The sequence below is a fragment of the Cupressus sempervirens genome, chromosome 11 (assembly GCF_028749045.1).
Source record: "Cupressus sempervirens isolate cs-2001-9-10 chromosome 11, ASM2874904v1, whole genome shotgun sequence".
Taxonomy (NCBI): domain Eukaryota; kingdom Viridiplantae; phylum Streptophyta; class Pinopsida; order Cupressales; family Cupressaceae; genus Cupressus; species Cupressus sempervirens.
Window position 1 is genome coordinate 546,341,025 of NC_143128.1, and position 17,514 is coordinate 546,358,538.

Below are 17,514 nucleotides of genomic sequence, written 5' to 3' on the forward strand. Positions count from 1 at the left end.
AGATTACCATTGCGAAAAGCATAACATGTTCTTTCACTCAGTGTAGCATGAGGGGCTTTGGACTTACCTTGTTACACCTTTGGTTAATGTTTATATATATGGTTGAGTTACAAATGGAAGTCTTTATGTTAAGTCCACATATAAATATTATTGTAATTATAGTGAATATATATTGTGATCTAAGTTTTTATCCTAGAAGTTAAAGTTGTGTATGTGAATGTAATTATTTGTCATGTGATTAATGTGGTCAAATCTATGCAATGTGAGTTGCATTCAAATAATTGTGTGATTTCGAAAGATCATATGCAATGTTAGTGTGTTTTGAAGATTGATTATATCAAGTTCAAATTGGCTTTTAGTTTGTAAGTTTCTTCTATTTTGTTGTCGTCTATAAACACAATAAGGAAGTGGTGTATTTGGCAGATAGGTGCCTTCATATTGTAAGTGAACCAACATTTTGTAAGATTGGATTTGGTCAATAGGTCCAAACAATGATTTTAACCATGGTTTTTCCCATCTTGAATTAGACTTCATTATTTCATTGATGTGTCATTAAGTAGATTTGTAATTTGCTATTTTATTGGTTGAAGTTCTTGCATGGAAAAATCATTAATGTTCAATAAATTTGAAACTAAGATATGTAAATTTTACCCATTACAAATTTCTTGGAGATTATTATGTGTATCAATGTGCTTTAATTTCTATCTCTATTCTCACATTTCATATATGTTTACATTATCTATAAACAAATAAGGTTATTTCACATCTATTGAAGGTGTTGGATAGTGCTTTGAACATTTTTAGTAAATCATTATAATTAGATAGTAATGTGAGTAGTGTTTGCTCTTTAGGTTTTCACCCTTTGAGAGTTTAGGCATATTATTTTTTGTTGTTGCATGTATTAATCTTTGCAAGCTCTCTATTTTTTAACTTCGTTTTATATTTTTTTAACTACTAAAACTATATTTCCATTAAAAGTGTAAATCTTATGAAGGTTTTTAATAAAGTTGGTATCTACAACAACAAATGAGATAGTGGAATAATGGGTGTTTAATCTCTAATAACACTCCTTGAATGAGCATGAAAGTAGACATGAGAGCTGGTCAACTGTAAATGAATTAGTCATCTAATAACACTCTTTGAATGATCATGAAAGTAGATAAATGAGAGCTGGCCAGCTGTAAATGAATTAGTCATCTGATCTTTACGTTAACATTCAATTGGGTTAGCCCCAAACTTGAATTTGAAAACTAGAAGTTTAGCATAAACTTCCACAAATTGAAAACTTGGCCTAGGGCTATTCCTGCAAATTGTCAACCCAAACTTGGGCAAGAAAGAAGACTATGAAGTTTAGGTTGATCCCAAAATTGAATTTGAAAACTAAAAGTTTTGCATTAACTTCAACAAATTGGGAGATTGACCTAGGTTTACTCCTGCAAATCGCCAACCTAAACTTGGGCAAGAAAGAAGAAAACTATGGTTCAATACCAATTCCTAGGAAAGAGTGCAACTATTTAACAGAATTGAAGGCAACACTAGACAAACGATTGAGACCATACACCGTAATAGAGCAAGAATGTAGAGCGTAAAGATTGTTTCTCTATCTCAATGTACGGATCTACTTATTGCTTTCTTCCTATATAATTATGTTTGTCTAGCACACAGGTTTAATAGCAGTTATATGAGCTACTCATTTATACTAATCCTGGTAGAATATGCTGCTTCCAAAAGATGTTCACTTGGATTTCGTAGCCTTCTAGGAAGAGGGATTTTCACCATGACACCATTTTCAACTACTTTGGCTAGTTGAAACAGCTAAACCATTTTATGGTCTTAAAAACTTTGGGTCTCTCTCTTAATTAAAATCACTTCAGTTAATTTAATCTTGGTAACATCAAAGAGAAATGCGCTAGGTAAATTTTCAGAATTACATGTTTTGCAAATCGTCACATAAGGATTTCTCTGGTGAAAGCATGTTGGTTCTTCATTCTGTTTGACAGTGCAAACAAAAGCTCATATATAGCATAAAACCTTAAAATTCTAGCAGCCGTAAAATGCTTTTATATCAAAGAAAGATTGTATACAAAGAACCTGTCTACATAAGGATGATCTGTCATATTTTTTACATGGTATTAGGCACAGATCAATTAAAATCATTGCAAAGATGATTTCTTGCCAATTCTTGGGAGATTTAATAGATCAAGCACATTACATTTAAAGGATTGCTGTGTCCTCTAAGAAACAAATGCAATAACTACACCACGAAACAAAGCATTTGATGTGTTTTTTCTCTTGTTGGTATACTGAGCTTCAAAATACAATTTTGAAAATTTGCAATCAAAACATTTCTGAGCACTTTATTGATTTACCAATAAACTTCCTTTCAGCCAATACACCATTCTATCCTCAACCTGATTGAGAAGTTATAGACAGGGGCTCAACAGCTATTAAACATGCAAACCACTAGCTCATGAACAAGCCCACAACCCAATCAGAGAAATAATACAAAACATCATATACGGGATTCCTCCACAAACCGAATATACACAGCCAATGACAAATGAAGGGCAAGCTACAAACAAATCCTTCAACATGCCATATGCAATCGACGCAATTCAGTTTGGAAAATGGGGCTAGAAACAAGCGTTCTTTGAGCAAGATTACGAATGTCCTCCCTTGAGCAGTCTCGCGAAATGCGAACAAGCTCCAATAATGCTCCTCCCGCAATTAGATCTTTAGCATTAACTTCTGCCACATTATTAGGGAATGAGACATATTAGGGAATGCAAAATGGTAGAAAATATGAAATCTTGTATTAATGAACAAAAAAAACAATTCAAGAACATTGACAAAGCAGGTACTTGCCATGTTGTGCCAGGTGGCAGAGTGCAAGCTCGATATGACGTCTAATAGGAGAGGCTTCATTGTTTGCATTTTGTACAATCCAAGGTAGGGTCCCGTCATCAATTAAAAGGGACCTTCCGGCTTTCATTCCTGTGCAGTCAATTAGCACAATATTTTTCATGAATTTGTCTATTTATGTGATGTTGCACTGAAGGAACTGCTTATTTATAATTGAAAGGATTTACATATTTAATGGATCTATAGTCCAATCTAGAAATGCAATTAAAAGCGTATCCATTTGATTTTAAGCATATTTTAAATTTTTCTACTGAATTGTCAATGATATTGCTCACCTTGTGTACATGCTCGAGACTCACACTTTGCAAAGTTTGCAATCCCACGAGCAACTTGTGCAAGAACATCTGGATGACCACATCTGACCATCCCTAGTAATGCCCTTATCCCACCTTCATCTCTTAGCACTATTTGCAACTTATCTATGCAAGAATAATAAATAGTGATCAGTACCAAAACCATGGCTACAAACAGCTTTATCTCACAAGGCAAAATGAATAGACAGATTTCAGATAACAATGTATCTTGATGTTACATAAAAGCAAGACCCGATATTGCAAGCAAATAAGGATGATGTGCTAACATTTGTACAGCAGAATCTAGAACACCTCAGTAAGCATCATCAACTCAAACATTTTTAATCATGGTGAACTGTCCAACTTACCAAACATTACATAAATGGAATCCAAATAATTGGACTCTGTAAGGGAATGTTTGGGTGATAATCACTTCCAAATGCTGTTTTGATCAAACCGATAGGAACAATATCTTTAAAGAGGACCATAGTTTATGAAGAGAACTTTACTGTTCCTTGAATATCATAAATTGATATTCTAATTATTTGGACATGTCAAAGGAACTCCCTCCACAACCACTGTCCAAACTGAACTTCTAGATCTGTCCTTCAAATTCGGACGTGAATCTATATTTGAGTAGTTAGGTAGGCTTTCGTTAATTTGAAACCTATGTAGACAATCAATAACAAACTATAACAATATGCATAAGATCTTGAGCACCAGAAGAAACTGCCCAATCAATTAGCCATTAACTTCTAGTCATGCGTGTTAACAGGCTATTGATTCTGTTCCAGCAGATAAAAATATCTGGATTCGTGGTTCCTGTGAAACTAAACAGGGGATCGTAAGCCTAAAGACTAGTGAGAACAAGTGGTTAAAAATCATTCACATAAAGGAATGATAAAGAACAAAAGCAAGCTAGCCAAAAGTCAAAAAGAAACTCAACTCAGATCCTTGGCTAAGCTTTCAAATACATTAGCTTCAATTTGTCCATCTTTCCAAATATAGGTCTATTTTCCATTTGTACTCCTTTGTCACAAACAAGTCCACATTGTACAAAATCGCAATTTTCTGAAAAAACATGTACCTTAAGTTTGATCAACCAAAGACATTCTGAAGCTCATAAGAATATGTCCAACAGATGTCTCCCAGTATCATAAAATACTGTAAAAATGTGAGGGGTGTAGTACTAATCCATGTAATTAAGTGCATCTAGTAAGGTATTAATCAAAGATTGCAGATACCATGTCACTTCTAAAAAAAGTGGCGTAAGCTTGTGTTAGTGTAAATAATTAATTATTATTACACTTTATTTAAGTTTACTTAGGTTAAATGGATTATTTTATTAGTTATCATATAGGCACCTAGGAGTATGCGTAGTCATATAAGTTCTCTTCTTGACAACACAGGAGTTTACATATTCATCTAAGTTGTCATGTAGACAACACAGTTGTTTGTACTCCAATTGAGCACATGGTGTTTACAACATCTCTTTACGAGATACACCTATGTAAGCTTATCCTCTCATCATCGCACAAACTCCTATGCTCAATGGAAGATAATCCACTCTTGGTGGACATGTGCTTAGTTGTGAGCCTCATCACTTTGCTAGCTCCTAGTCATTCTACATGCCTTTATATACAGGCACTTCTAGTGTGTATTCAATACGATATTCATTCTCATTATTGTTATTATGATCATACATTATTGGTCCATATTGTGCTAAGTGCTTGAGCTTCTTGATCTTGGCGTCATTTTGCCCTAAGGCAAATTCTTACAGCTTGAATTAAGATGATAAGGTGTCATGTTTGAAGTCATGCCAAAAAGATTACAAAGGTCCTGACTCCGAACCATGTTTAAGATTTTTAATTATGTGATAAATTATTGTCAAATGGAAAAGGACCTATGTAACTAGATTCAACAAGAACCCTACATGAACTAATCTGCTAGTCTGGGTCAAATGGACAGGTTTGGTTGCCTGGCCTGCACCCAAGGCAAATCTGGGGAAATCCCAGGGAGAACCCACAAGATTCCTAGAAAACAAAACAGCATCCACAGGCAACAGAATTGGCAGCAAGCTAAAGGACCCTACTTGGAAACATGAGACAACAGGTATAGAGTCAGGAATGGTGATACATAACTAGTACTACAAGAGTCTGTTTATGAGATAAGGCATCAATCACCTCAAGTTTCATCTTCACCTTGACACAGATAAATGGCTAATATGCTGAAATATATATGTAGCAGAAGAACAGATTGAGCAAGAAGTAAAAGCTCTCCTTTCATCTTACAAGCGGACATGATAGAGAAAAGTGGCCCACTGGAGTATTGGCAACTATCATGAATTCTACAGGGACGGGAAATTTGGGGGCTCCTCCATTTGACCACAAATACAGGGATCTCAAACTACAAGCAGTCACAATTCAAGCTTTTTTGGATCTCTAACAAAGACCTTAGAGGCCATGAATGCTATATCCCTCATCTGAAACCCTTTTCGCAGCAACAAACAAACCAAGCACAACATTATAAAATATCTAGATCTAGGTGATGCATGGCAAAGGGCAAAAAAGAGTATGACTTGATTAACAATTATCACATGGTAAAGCCAAGCCCATTAAGACATCACTGGTTTAGAGGCAAGATATTATCTGTTCTATACAGCTGGCCCTTGCAAGTATTGTCACCGCCTCGAGAAAATTAAAAGAAATTAAGTTTATATGTTAATAGGCCAACTTTGCCTTGCTGGCCAACCCATCTCTAGTGCCCAAGATGAAGGTAATATTTATAAATTATAAACTAAACAAATTGTGTATTTAATGGACAGACCCTCCTTATAGAGCTGCCCTTCTCAGGACTTAAAAATAAATCACAGTCATATTCAAAGATATGGTCAACTTCCTTGGGAGTCACCCCACTTGGTGAAGGGGCGCATATGTGGGGTATAAAAAAAACATAGGTTTGTGGTGAAAGAAGTAAACGATGATGAATATCTTCCTAATAAGAGCAGTTGTGTGGCAGATCTAGTAGTAGTTTTAGAGCATATATAAGAGCAGTTTTGAAACAGATTTATAGCAGTACTTCAAGGTGATTAATCATCAGCAGCAGAAGAAAAGTATATCTTCAGAAAGAGTATCGTACACCAGCAGAGGCAAAACACATGAACAGCAGTAAAAATTAAATTTACAGCACCAGCAGCCATCATCATCAGCAAAAGTTTTAACTTTTATATATAGATAAGACCAGCAGATCACATCAGTAAACAGCAGAGGGCAATACAATTACAGTAGAGATAATTAAGAAAAGAGGCAATCGGAATACAGCCAAAAGACTTGTGTAATCCCTCTGTTGTATGGTATGAAGCAACAGATATGCATATGCAGTTATATATATATATATATATATATATATATATATATATATATATATATATATATATATAGAGAGAGAGAGAGAGAGAGAGAAGAACACTGATATATTTACATATGATTAGATGGATCTAAATGTCATGTGTTTGTCATACACCTACAATTATCAACCGTATTAGCAAAAGAAGTGCACTTAGGAGGAACAGCAAGGCCTTACTAGGTACACCACCTCATGAGATCAGTTAAGGACTGCATGAGGTCAAGGTGGACAGAGATTCCGCTCTGGGGCCTAGGGTTAAGGGCACCCTATTGCAATTTTCCCTTCAAGCCTATATGGGTTAGTTATTGAGGTAACTAAGAAAGAGACCCTCAATCATAAAAGCAAACAAATATAGCGTGATGAAGAGGAACAGTGTACAGTCTCTGTTAGATACACCACCTCATGAGTATGGTTAGTCCCACATGAGGCCAAGGGGGGCGATGTTTTTGCCCTTGGTTCACGGATAATTAGGGCACCTCATCATGTACTTTCCTTCAGTCATCTTGATAGGGTGGCTTCACAGCTAACTCTAACATGGTATCAGTGCTAAGGGAGTGTTGAGTTTGTTCATCTCTGGATTCAGTCTTACTTTTCTTCAGCCACTTTGATCTTTGGGTGATTTCACAGCTAAATGTAACATGGGTAGCTATTATTTTAGGTAAAAGAAGCTAACAACTTGTGCATGCCAAATTTCTGTGGATCAGCTCTGCTACTCAAGATTTTATTAAACATATATTTTATCTATGTTGCATGGATACTCATACCCATGCCCCTAAAACTCATACCGGATACTCAGGATACTCAGCGAAGAGCATCATAGCTAAGTACCTTCATTAAGATTTCTGATTTTAGTATCATTGTTTCTATTTCTGTATCAGCTTGCTGTCAATTAGGTTTATTTCAATATATAACCACTAATCACTTTGAAACTCTGATACAACAATAGTAAGACATTTCAATTTGGCTACTTAATCTTCAAAGTGTTCAACAATAAATTTATCATTGTTCTTATTTTGAAAACTCAATGACATTGTATTTCCAAATTTTCTATTAAATATTAAATTATATAGAAAAATGGCGTACCCAAAGTATCCATCTCCTACTTTGAAACAATAATCGTACCCCTACCCATAGAAGCATGAATCCTTTTGGGAGAAATTTGGCAAACCAGTTGAGTAGGACTTTTTTTATTTTTAAATGGCAAAAAATTAGATTTACAAGAAACTGTAAAACTTGAAGAAAAACAATCGAAATTACATTTTTTCTGTTAATGGGCATTTCTACATCATAGATATATTAAGAGCAAATAAAATATGGAGTTCAAGCAGTTATAATAATTAGATTTTCATCATTTAAATCCATATTGTTGATTACATTACACAAAACATACCGCAATAGCATAAAAGAGAAATAGATGCAGACAATTGTCAAAATGTCGATTACAATATAGTTAGTGACTTTGTACAAATTCAACCTATAAACTAAGTAAAAAGATCCAAAAACTCAAATGTAGCCAATGACATGCTAGAGGGCAAGAGGTGTTGATGCTTCTCCTTGGAAAGTCCCTAACCATTGTCCTTCAAGAACACTATTCAAAAAGTCGGTTGTTTCCATGATTTTCACATCTTCAAGCTTACAAACAGTATCAACATCAACATCATCATCATCACTTGGGGTACAACAATCCACACAAACATTGGATCTATCTCGTCAAGGTCATTTGGGGAGTCATCCTCAATAGTTCCTAATTTTTTCAATGTAGAAATTAGTCTTCACCAAGAAAGTTTAAAAAATTGAATACAACTTCAATTGAGTGTAACATATCAAAACTCCTTACCTTAATCTTTCTTCAACTTCAAGCGAATGTTGCAGTGAACAAACACTAAGTCATTCATCCATTTTTGTGTTAGACAATTGTAATTCTTGGAATGTATGTGTTCAAAAATACTCCAAGTTTCCAACTATGCTCACAGGTAAATGAGGTGCATGGCTGGGTCAAAATGTGCATCTCCATCCACTTGAGACTTTTACATTTGCGACCAAAATAATCCCACCGTTGAGCTAAAACACACGTAATGGGAGATGATATCATGTAAGAATATCTTCAAATCTTAACAAATTTGTTAATCATGTCAAGAAATAGATGGACTATTAAAAGTTTACATATATAGTCTACTCGGTTGGAAGGTCGTTTGGCCTTCCTCGACAAGCCTAGATGAAATAAAACCCCTTGCCTATTATACATTTGCACCTCTAACATAGTGACTTTCAATTTCTTTGTGCCAAAAAACATCTTTTTCATGCACCCGAACAAGCCTTATGTGATATCGGCATCAATCTTTGTGAGATTCGTGTTGTAGAACAATGATGGAATGAGATTAGATAAGATAAATTTACTAATGTCCAACAAGAGACCACAGATAGGTCAGAAGGACTAGAAAGAAAACAATAAGGGTGCAGCCAACAGCAGGAACACCAAACGGTGTCTGCGGAAAGAACAAAACAGGAAAGCCAAAGCAAGAGAAACTTGAGAATGCAGGAGAGTGAAATTGTTTGTCCCATCTCCTAACAATTATGTCCCATAATGGTTGATACCACATCCTATCATTTTCGAACCTACCTTTCATCACCTCATTGACCCTATCCATGGCCTCATACAAATATCCCACTAAGGATTTATCCCTACCCATTAGTCTCGACTTTTACTAGAGGCTCTGAGAATCGTACCTCCTGCTCAGTTACTTCCCAATAACTTGAATATATGTACTCTACCTCTCTAATGCCATATGCTTGAATTGAGAAGCCTAAGTCCATCCACTCGGCTGAAACAAAAATGCATCTCAAGTTCATTTTTTGTTGAACTAGAGATTGTAGTTCAAGTGTGTTGCAGACCTTGGCGCCCCTGGTCAAACCAGCTTGTGAATTGGCACATCATATTTGTTGACACCAAGAATTGCTCCTACGTGAACAGTCCAATGGGAAGCTCAGAGAAAGCGGGACCTACGCATTATCACTAAACGAACTCCGAGATTTCGGAAGTTGGCTCTTCATGTTGCGAGATGGGGAAAGGGAACCCTTTAAATCACATGTGAAACAATCACAAATATATAAACAACTATTCAGGCATGAGACATAAAACAAAGCATATAACAATAACCGTTTGCAGAAAAGCTTAAAGCATAATTTTCTTAACATAGATTGAAATGCAAATGTTGAACTCTAGAAAAGCACATAAAACATTCCTGAAGACAACGAATCTTGAAAAACAAAGGGTCGAAAGCACAATTGATATATTTCATTGATTCAAAATATTCATTATAGTTTTAACGCTTGCTAGAATAGACATTCATAGGAGTAAGAGATCCCTCTTTAACCATACAATGTATTGCATATATAACACACAACATGCTAAGTTCTTAGTTCCACGAACTACCCTCTCAAACATAGATAACAAGCCCTCGATCCGGAGACAAAACCAAATTTTCCATTATTGCACCTGGTCGTCATCCCTCTACAAGGATCTTAGCCCAACAACCGTATCCCTTGCAGTTATCGCAATATCTTTACTAAAAACTATGTCAAAATTGAAAGAAATATGAGCCCACAAAAATGCATGTGTGAAAGAATGTGGTTAATAGGAAAAACATACAACACACTAACATAACAACCCTCCATGTATAAGAGTTCAAGCCTCGCAAGATGCCCGCATGTTATATCTGGAAAGCAATAAGGCCCATAGGTGGAAAAAGATTTCACTCTGCGGAGGAGGGGACATACAACACATTGGCAAGCATTGTTTTTTCAAAAGAAAATTAAAGCTTGAAAAATTCTCACGAGATAGCCATGTGTCTATCCTTTGAAATAACTAGCCCTACTGACAAAGGGGGCGCAACTATGACACGATCATGCGGTGCTCAAGTGGGGAATCTGCCTTCACTCGTCTCCATACCTTCTTTGATTGCCCGCAAGATGGCCATGTGCCATGTTTAAAAGAAAACCTAGGCCCACTAGTGGGAGAGAACAATTTATGCTCAAGGGACAAGTGGCACCTCACTAGGACTTCTGATGAGCAGAAAAGGAGGTCACAATGAAGCACGTGTTGTGTTGATAAATGGCAAAGCACAAAGCTCTACAATAAAATGGCGCAAATGTGCAAGGACGAAGCATTGGCACGAGAAACAACTTCCACAACATTGCGAACTTTGGCTTGCAGTTTTGGCAACACTTGTGGAAATCCTACTTGCAAGATGAGCACCCTTCAAAATTTTGGTTTGTTGATAAAGGCCTTACCCATTGGGCTTAGCAAAAAAAGGCATGAAACAAAAGAGGACCAAAACCCTGTGCTAGCAAGAACTTGTAGGAAATGGAAACCACAACATGCTTTCTCTTAAGGAGAATGCACTATGTGCAATCGCACTTCTTGGAAAAGAACTCCTAAGCTACAACTATACAAACATTTACATTTGGATAGAGATTTACATCATTAGAATCAAGTAAAAACCATTGACTAGTTTGTTATAAAAATTCCCCTTCCTAACTAGCCTTTAATACATCACATCCTTCTAGACAGCAAACCAGAAAGGAAACTTTGAAAGGTATCTGATTGACTAGGGTGCCCTCAGAAATGAGAAAGTAAAGAAACCCACCCATGTCAAAATGTCTTCTATTCGTGACGAATGGGTGGGCCTCCCCTTTTCTTCACTAAGCTCTTTTTCATGCTCAAAGGTGAGCATTGCCAGAGGTGATTTGACTCGTGTCCCCCAGTTAGCTTTATTGCTCCCTTTTCTCCCAAGTAACATTCAAAAACAAAGTATGATGGCTTCTTCACTACAGAGGAGAAGCCCACCCTTTGTTGTAGCTCACAGCCTATAGATCACAAAGTTCCAAGTCAAGATTGACAGATGCACAAATAAGCATCGAATTCATCCAGAAAGTCATCCTCAGCATCAATCTCGTCCAAGATCACTAGGTCTAGAGATACCTAAAAAATGGAGAAGTGACGATTTGGAATTGGAAGAACATAGAGCTCTTCTTTTTGAACTATACCTTATTCTAGGTTGTGCTTGATCTCCTATATATGAAAAAAAAAAAAGGGAAACTCTGAAAAATAGATAAGTTCCTGTCCTCTTTGCTTTCTTCTTCATTCCATGTCCACTGAGAGGCTTGATTGAGAACAAACTTCACAATATCCTCCTACGATCTTGCTCATCCTCCCTCTTGTTTCTCCCCTCCCTCCTCTGAAACCATATGGGTAACTATTGTGGAAATCCTAGTTGCAAGATGAGAACCCTTCAAAAATTTGGTGTGTCTATGGGGCCTTATCCATTGGGGTAAGAGAAAAAGAGACCTGAAACAAGGGAGGACCAAAACCCTATGCAAGCGAGAACTTGTAGGAAACGGAAACTTCTTTTATGAGCGGGAGTGGGTATTTGGGTTCTGGTGATTTAACAATTTGCATACATATATATGTAGATTATATTTCAGACAGTTAGCACTTCTGTCCATTCCGCAATCTTTCAAACATTTCCTTTTGCTTTGTTTTATTCCACATCGACAGCCTTCCAAGTAGTTTGTGTGCCAAGACCTACCAGGCAAGCAGTCATGCCATGCGCTTTCTTCATCACCAAGTGCTATTTGAAGCAGTGTATGCCTCCATTGACATCATTCAAACGCATTAACTTTTGACAAACTGACAGTAAGAAAACTCAGAAAGATAAGAGTTGTTTACTGTTTTCAAAGTTACCTCAATATGTATCTGATCAGCACCTCAGAAGGATGCACTCCAAGCCAAGAAATGCATTCGCTCTGCTGTTTGTTTAATTTGGGGACTTTTTATTGCGTTTGCATGGGGGGTTGGGTTCAGCTGGTTACAAACTCACTTTGTGTGGATGCCAGGTGTGTTTGCTTGATCACTGAGTAGTTGGCTTTATTCAAGCATTTATTTAATACTCACACTCACATTCTGTTGAGTGTATTTAGTGCTGTTTTTTTTTAATATTATTATGAAACTACAGTCTTATGTGCACCGCTATCCTTATGCACAGCACCGAACTATTATCAGAATTTTGGATTGCCAATAGCGAAGTTGTTTGGCCAGTTGTTAATGTAGTTGGAAAAAAAATTTGGTTAAGCAAATGGTGTACCTGAAGAAAAGTGGTGGGAAACGCTGCAGAGGTCCTTAAGAATTTACGACAAATTTGACAGAAATTTAAGACGGTCTTAAAGTAGTGCAGCTTGGCATCATTCCACACTACACGGGGATGAACTGGATTAATGTCCAGGGGTTCAATTTCTTCCAATCACTCAATGCATGGGATGAGGAAACATTTTCGCCTCGCTTTCCCAGCAAACAGTCCGACAAATTTCTCAAGGCCGACACACTTTTCTGGGTAAGGCATCACAACTTCCGGTTAAAGCTTGCTGTATAATAGCCTATTGGCTAATAATTTCGAAGTAATATCCCATGTCATAGTGTAAACATGAAAAGCACATGATGTATGGTTAAGATAGAATCCTTTGAAAAAAACTAGCTATCATCTAGTTTGAAGATGAGAAATGAATTCCGTAGTTTAGCAGAGCTTCGTGTAATTTGGGTTGATTGTAAAGGTCAGTGAAACAGAACAGTGACAGAACAATCAAGCTTTAGAACAGGTGCAAATTTGATATTATACATCATGATGTCATTCTGTTTCTCCTGATCATCAACCTAGCCAATCTTTGGTCTGTCATGCAAAAGCTCGCTCAGCTTTCTGGTAACATTTCACATTGTCTCAATTGTTTTTGGACCACAAGTTAGTTTCTCACTTTCTGATTTAAGGGCAACATGTGTCTAATTCGTATAAAACTCACCGTTGAATACAAAGGTAATCACTATTCTGCCTTGATTGTTTTGACCTTTTACCATCATACATTGTTCATTGAGTAAATTCTGAATAAAGATTTGTAAGCAATAAAAATCCCAGATAACAAAATACATAGTTGAGACAATATTAAAAAGATATAATAACGTTATAAATACCATTGCCACACAAATTTGCAATTGCCCCTGCTACCATACGAAGAGTTTGAGGATCTTCTGCCTCATCTGCTGTCCTTGATAATAGCCCAATACCACCTTGAGCCATTATAAGCTCCTGATTTGTCTCTACAAGATAGATGGCTTAAATTAACTGATTGCAAGATCAACTAAATTAAAAAACAAAATTCAAAATTATTTGCTTGATGGCCTATTATAAGCTCTTGGTTGGTCTCTGCAAGATAGACAGCTTAAATTAACTATAGATGGGGTAAACTGAATAAGTCATTTTAAAATTATTTTCTTAAAGCCATCATCAAACTAGAAGAAATGCATGACCTCTGACAGCCCAAGTAACCATCACTCTTGAAAAACAAACCTCACTTTTGAGTTTCACTTCCAGTTCATTATCTCATTAAATGTTCAAGGGTCCTATGAGCATACCATTCATGGCAAGATTTGCAATGGCACCAGCAGCTACCCTTCGGATAGTCTCATCCTCTGAGCTTCTCAAAAGCATCAGCAAGGAATGAAGCCCACCTGCCTCAACAATCTTCTCCTGGTTTGCTTCTGTCAAAATAAAATAATGTTAGCTATGAAGCAATAACACAATAAGAGTTAGAGGTACTATAGTATTATGCAAATTTTGGAGTTCATTACCATTGTGCATGAGCAGATTATTTTGACTAAAATAACAACACATACATCAATAACATAAACGCTAAATAAATTAATTAATAAGTAACCAAATATCCCTAGATTTTTGGTAGATGCAATATGTTTAATATACATTATAGATCATGCAATAAAAAATGAGAGAAGAACTACATGTGAAGAATAAAGTTCCTGGAGAAGACAATTTTTGGATTCTTGTCAGACTAATTGCAAGCCTCAGTTATAAGACTCGCATGAGAACCAAAAAGGTCCCAAGGTCATTACACAATTTGTCATATGTTTGCTGGAGGAGATGACAAACCAAGTGAATGTGGCAACAAATATACTGGTCACTTTGGCCACAAAGGCAGAAAGATCCCTTAAGGGAAGTTGATGGCAATAGAGCGAAAAGTTGTTTACCACAGAGCACACAAAACCAAGGGTGGTTTTAAATAGCTCAGAATACAAGGTTGAAGACACAATGCATTGTCAAAATCATTCTCTTGTCTAGGTACAAGGATCACCTCAAATTAGTAGATGAATGGATACACATCCTGTACCTTGGAGGGGTGCATAAGTATGACCATAGCAGCCAATGGATACTCTTGTGACTTTGAACACTGTTAAAACATGTGCTACAGTTTGATAGGAAGGTCTTGTTGTGAGGTTTTCAAACTGTCGCCACATTGCAAATGGGGACCCCCTCTTTAGCTGGTAGGCTTAGGTGTTGGAAAATTTGGTAACAATTTCGGTACTCAGGGGTGCCCATTACAAAGATTCAGCACCAAGCTGGTCTGTACAAGGTTATGTTTGGTTTAAGATTTGAGAAAATTGCCTAAGTATCAAAGTGGGAGAAGTTTGGCAAAGTCTAGAAGATGGAACAAAGAAGAAGTTGAGCTAGGAAGAGCTAAATTTTGGCTGAGTATAATTAATTTGTCTCATCTTGGGCTGAGACATGATTTGCTACCAGTTTAAATTTTGTCTCATCTCGAGCTGAGACTTAATTTTCTACCTATGTAACTTTCATCCCATCTTAGAGCTGAGCCTTTTATCCTTGCCTCTAATTTTGTGTATCATCTTGAGCTGAGCCTCCTTTTGCTACCTAAGAAATTTGTCTCTCATCTCAAGCCTTGGAGTTGCAGCCCAATCTTAGAACAATGAGCCTTGAACTTTGAAATGGGAAGTAGAGCCTAGAAGTTCAAAACAAATGCATGTGGCCTTTTCTAAATGACATTAGTCCCGAAATTTGAGGCAGAAAAACCTTGGAAAATAGTGTATGAGCATGGAGATCACAATTCAAATTTACGATTAGAATTTGATAGAGTTAAACCTTGCATTGTGCTTTGGATTAAGTATTTCTCATGACATTGATTGGGATATTGATTAATTTCAAATTACAGTATGTCCCATTTTGCTTCATTGTTAAAAAAAATTTGAAGACAGAAAATGATAAAAATTAAAAACAAAATGGAAATGGGTTTTAAATTGAGATGAGATTAAAGTTTACCTCAATTCTGCAATGAATGGCTAGATTTTAAATATGAAATAATTAATTCACCTATTATTGCATTGAATTTATCCAAATGGCATTGATTTTAACAAATGGGCAATTGAATTAGTTGTAATAAATTTAATATTTTCCCATCAAATTTTCATTGGCCGATTAAAGTTTTAATATCCTATTAAACTAGCATGTTTGTGATGATTTTCTTAGACTTATTGCAATTATCGTTTAAAATTTTAAAATTATTTACAAGTGGTTTGCCTTGCAGGTTAAGGAATGATGAGATGGCATCCATATCCTCAATCAATAAAACATGCCAAGTGTCACATGGAGACAATTTGTTGAGATGGTGCCTAGGTTCATTAAATGAGGAAGAAGACGGGGATAAGGAACACATTTCCCAAGGTGATGAGGTGTTGTTGTCTACAATAGGCTCTCCTCATTAGCCTACATGTCATTCATCCTTGTCTAGTTGTTATGGACTTGAATTTTCTCATTGGTGTACAAAATAAATATAATTTTTATATTGGCCCACATGGTGGTGCTTAGTTGTAATTGGGTGAGCATTTAATATTTGTAGCAGGTGGTTATGAAAACCCTAGTTGGGGCTTATATGGATTAATCTTGGCCCTTTATTTCAACTCAATTTTGCCCCTTTGTTGTAATTGTACATCTTTAAAAGGCCAAGGCCTTCTTGTTTGTAAGGTTTTTTCCTAAGAAAGTTAGATTCGTTAAATTAGAGGAAAGGTATTAGAGAGCTAGTAGAAAATTTAGATTAGATTAGGCTAGCTAAGGGAGAGACTTTATAAAATTGTTGCTATGATGCTTCTGAAGTAATGAATAGTTCATCGTTGGTTTTCATGATGGATTATTTGATATTGCTTTTAAGTGTCGCACGGTTTCTTCAATCTTTCACTTGGATAAGATTTCATTTCATGTTAAAGTCATGTAGTTGAATGAGAGTAATTGTGGTTGTTTACTTGCTTGACTTGAACAAATCCGAGCCACCAACCTCCTGCTGATTGTAAGTGTGCCTTGTGTGGTAAGCCGGTGATTGAAAGCACTTAACTTCAGTTGATATTCAATCTTTAGTTTGCATCCATTTGATGGGATTGAAGAGGAGATACTGATCTGAAAATCATTCAATTGTTCCTTAGAAGGTTGCACTAGGTGGGTGGAGTAGCTGATTAAGTTGCATCTATGTAGAGTCCAAGTTCATCCATGCTTCCTTGCACTCATAGCAGAAGTAGAAGTTAAACACTAAAGTTTGAGTTGAAGTGGAAGTTGAAAAATCAAACTACATTTTCTTGCACATTGTGATGCCAAATTTTTAGAAGTGCAAAGAGTTGAAGTCCGTTTGTGATAACCAGAATAACAGGTCATAAAACTAAGTGAAGTCCATGAGAGATGACCTTATATCAAGGGAGGATTGAGTAGTTGATGTTTTGACTTGAAACATCAAGTTTTTGATTCTGCATGTTGTAGTGGAACAAAACTCACATCAACAAGTCTCTATTTTTATAAATAGGCAACTAGGGTATAAATCCCAAAATCCACAAAGTAGCACTGGAAATCAAGCGACCCAAGCAAATATTGATAGTAAGAGAAGGTAATAAAGTTGTTTGTAAAATTGACCAAGAGAAAGTTAACACTAATGAAAAAGTATCTTATAGAATAAAATTTTGTTAAGCCACTTGTCTCAGTACTTTCTGCCCAACAAG

The 17,514-nt window shown here is 36.3% G+C and overlaps 1 protein-coding gene across 3 annotated transcripts in view; it reads right to left on the reverse strand.

Annotated features, from left to right (window-relative positions):
* Positions 1 to 2,330: 2,330 nt before the first annotated feature.
* The window catches only part of LOC149530788 (kinesin-like protein KIN-UB), a 96,034-nt gene continuing 80,850 nt past the window's right edge, over positions 2,331 to 17,514 (reverse strand). For all 3 annotated transcript variants that reach the window (XM_089811024.1, XM_089811023.1, XM_089811022.1), the window contains 5 exons: positions 14,080 to 14,205; positions 13,639 to 13,764; positions 3,198 to 3,341; positions 2,866 to 2,994; positions 2,331 to 2,748 (listed from right to left, as the gene is read on the reverse strand). In XM_089811024.1, coding sequence (XP_089667150.1) covers positions 2,588 to 2,748; positions 2,866 to 2,994; positions 3,198 to 3,341; positions 13,639 to 13,764; positions 14,080 to 14,205 — 686 coding nt within the window. In that variant the 3' untranslated portion in view covers positions 2,331 to 2,587. The remainder of the gene's footprint in view (positions 2,749 to 2,865; positions 2,995 to 3,197; positions 3,342 to 13,638; positions 13,765 to 14,079; positions 14,206 to 17,514) is intronic.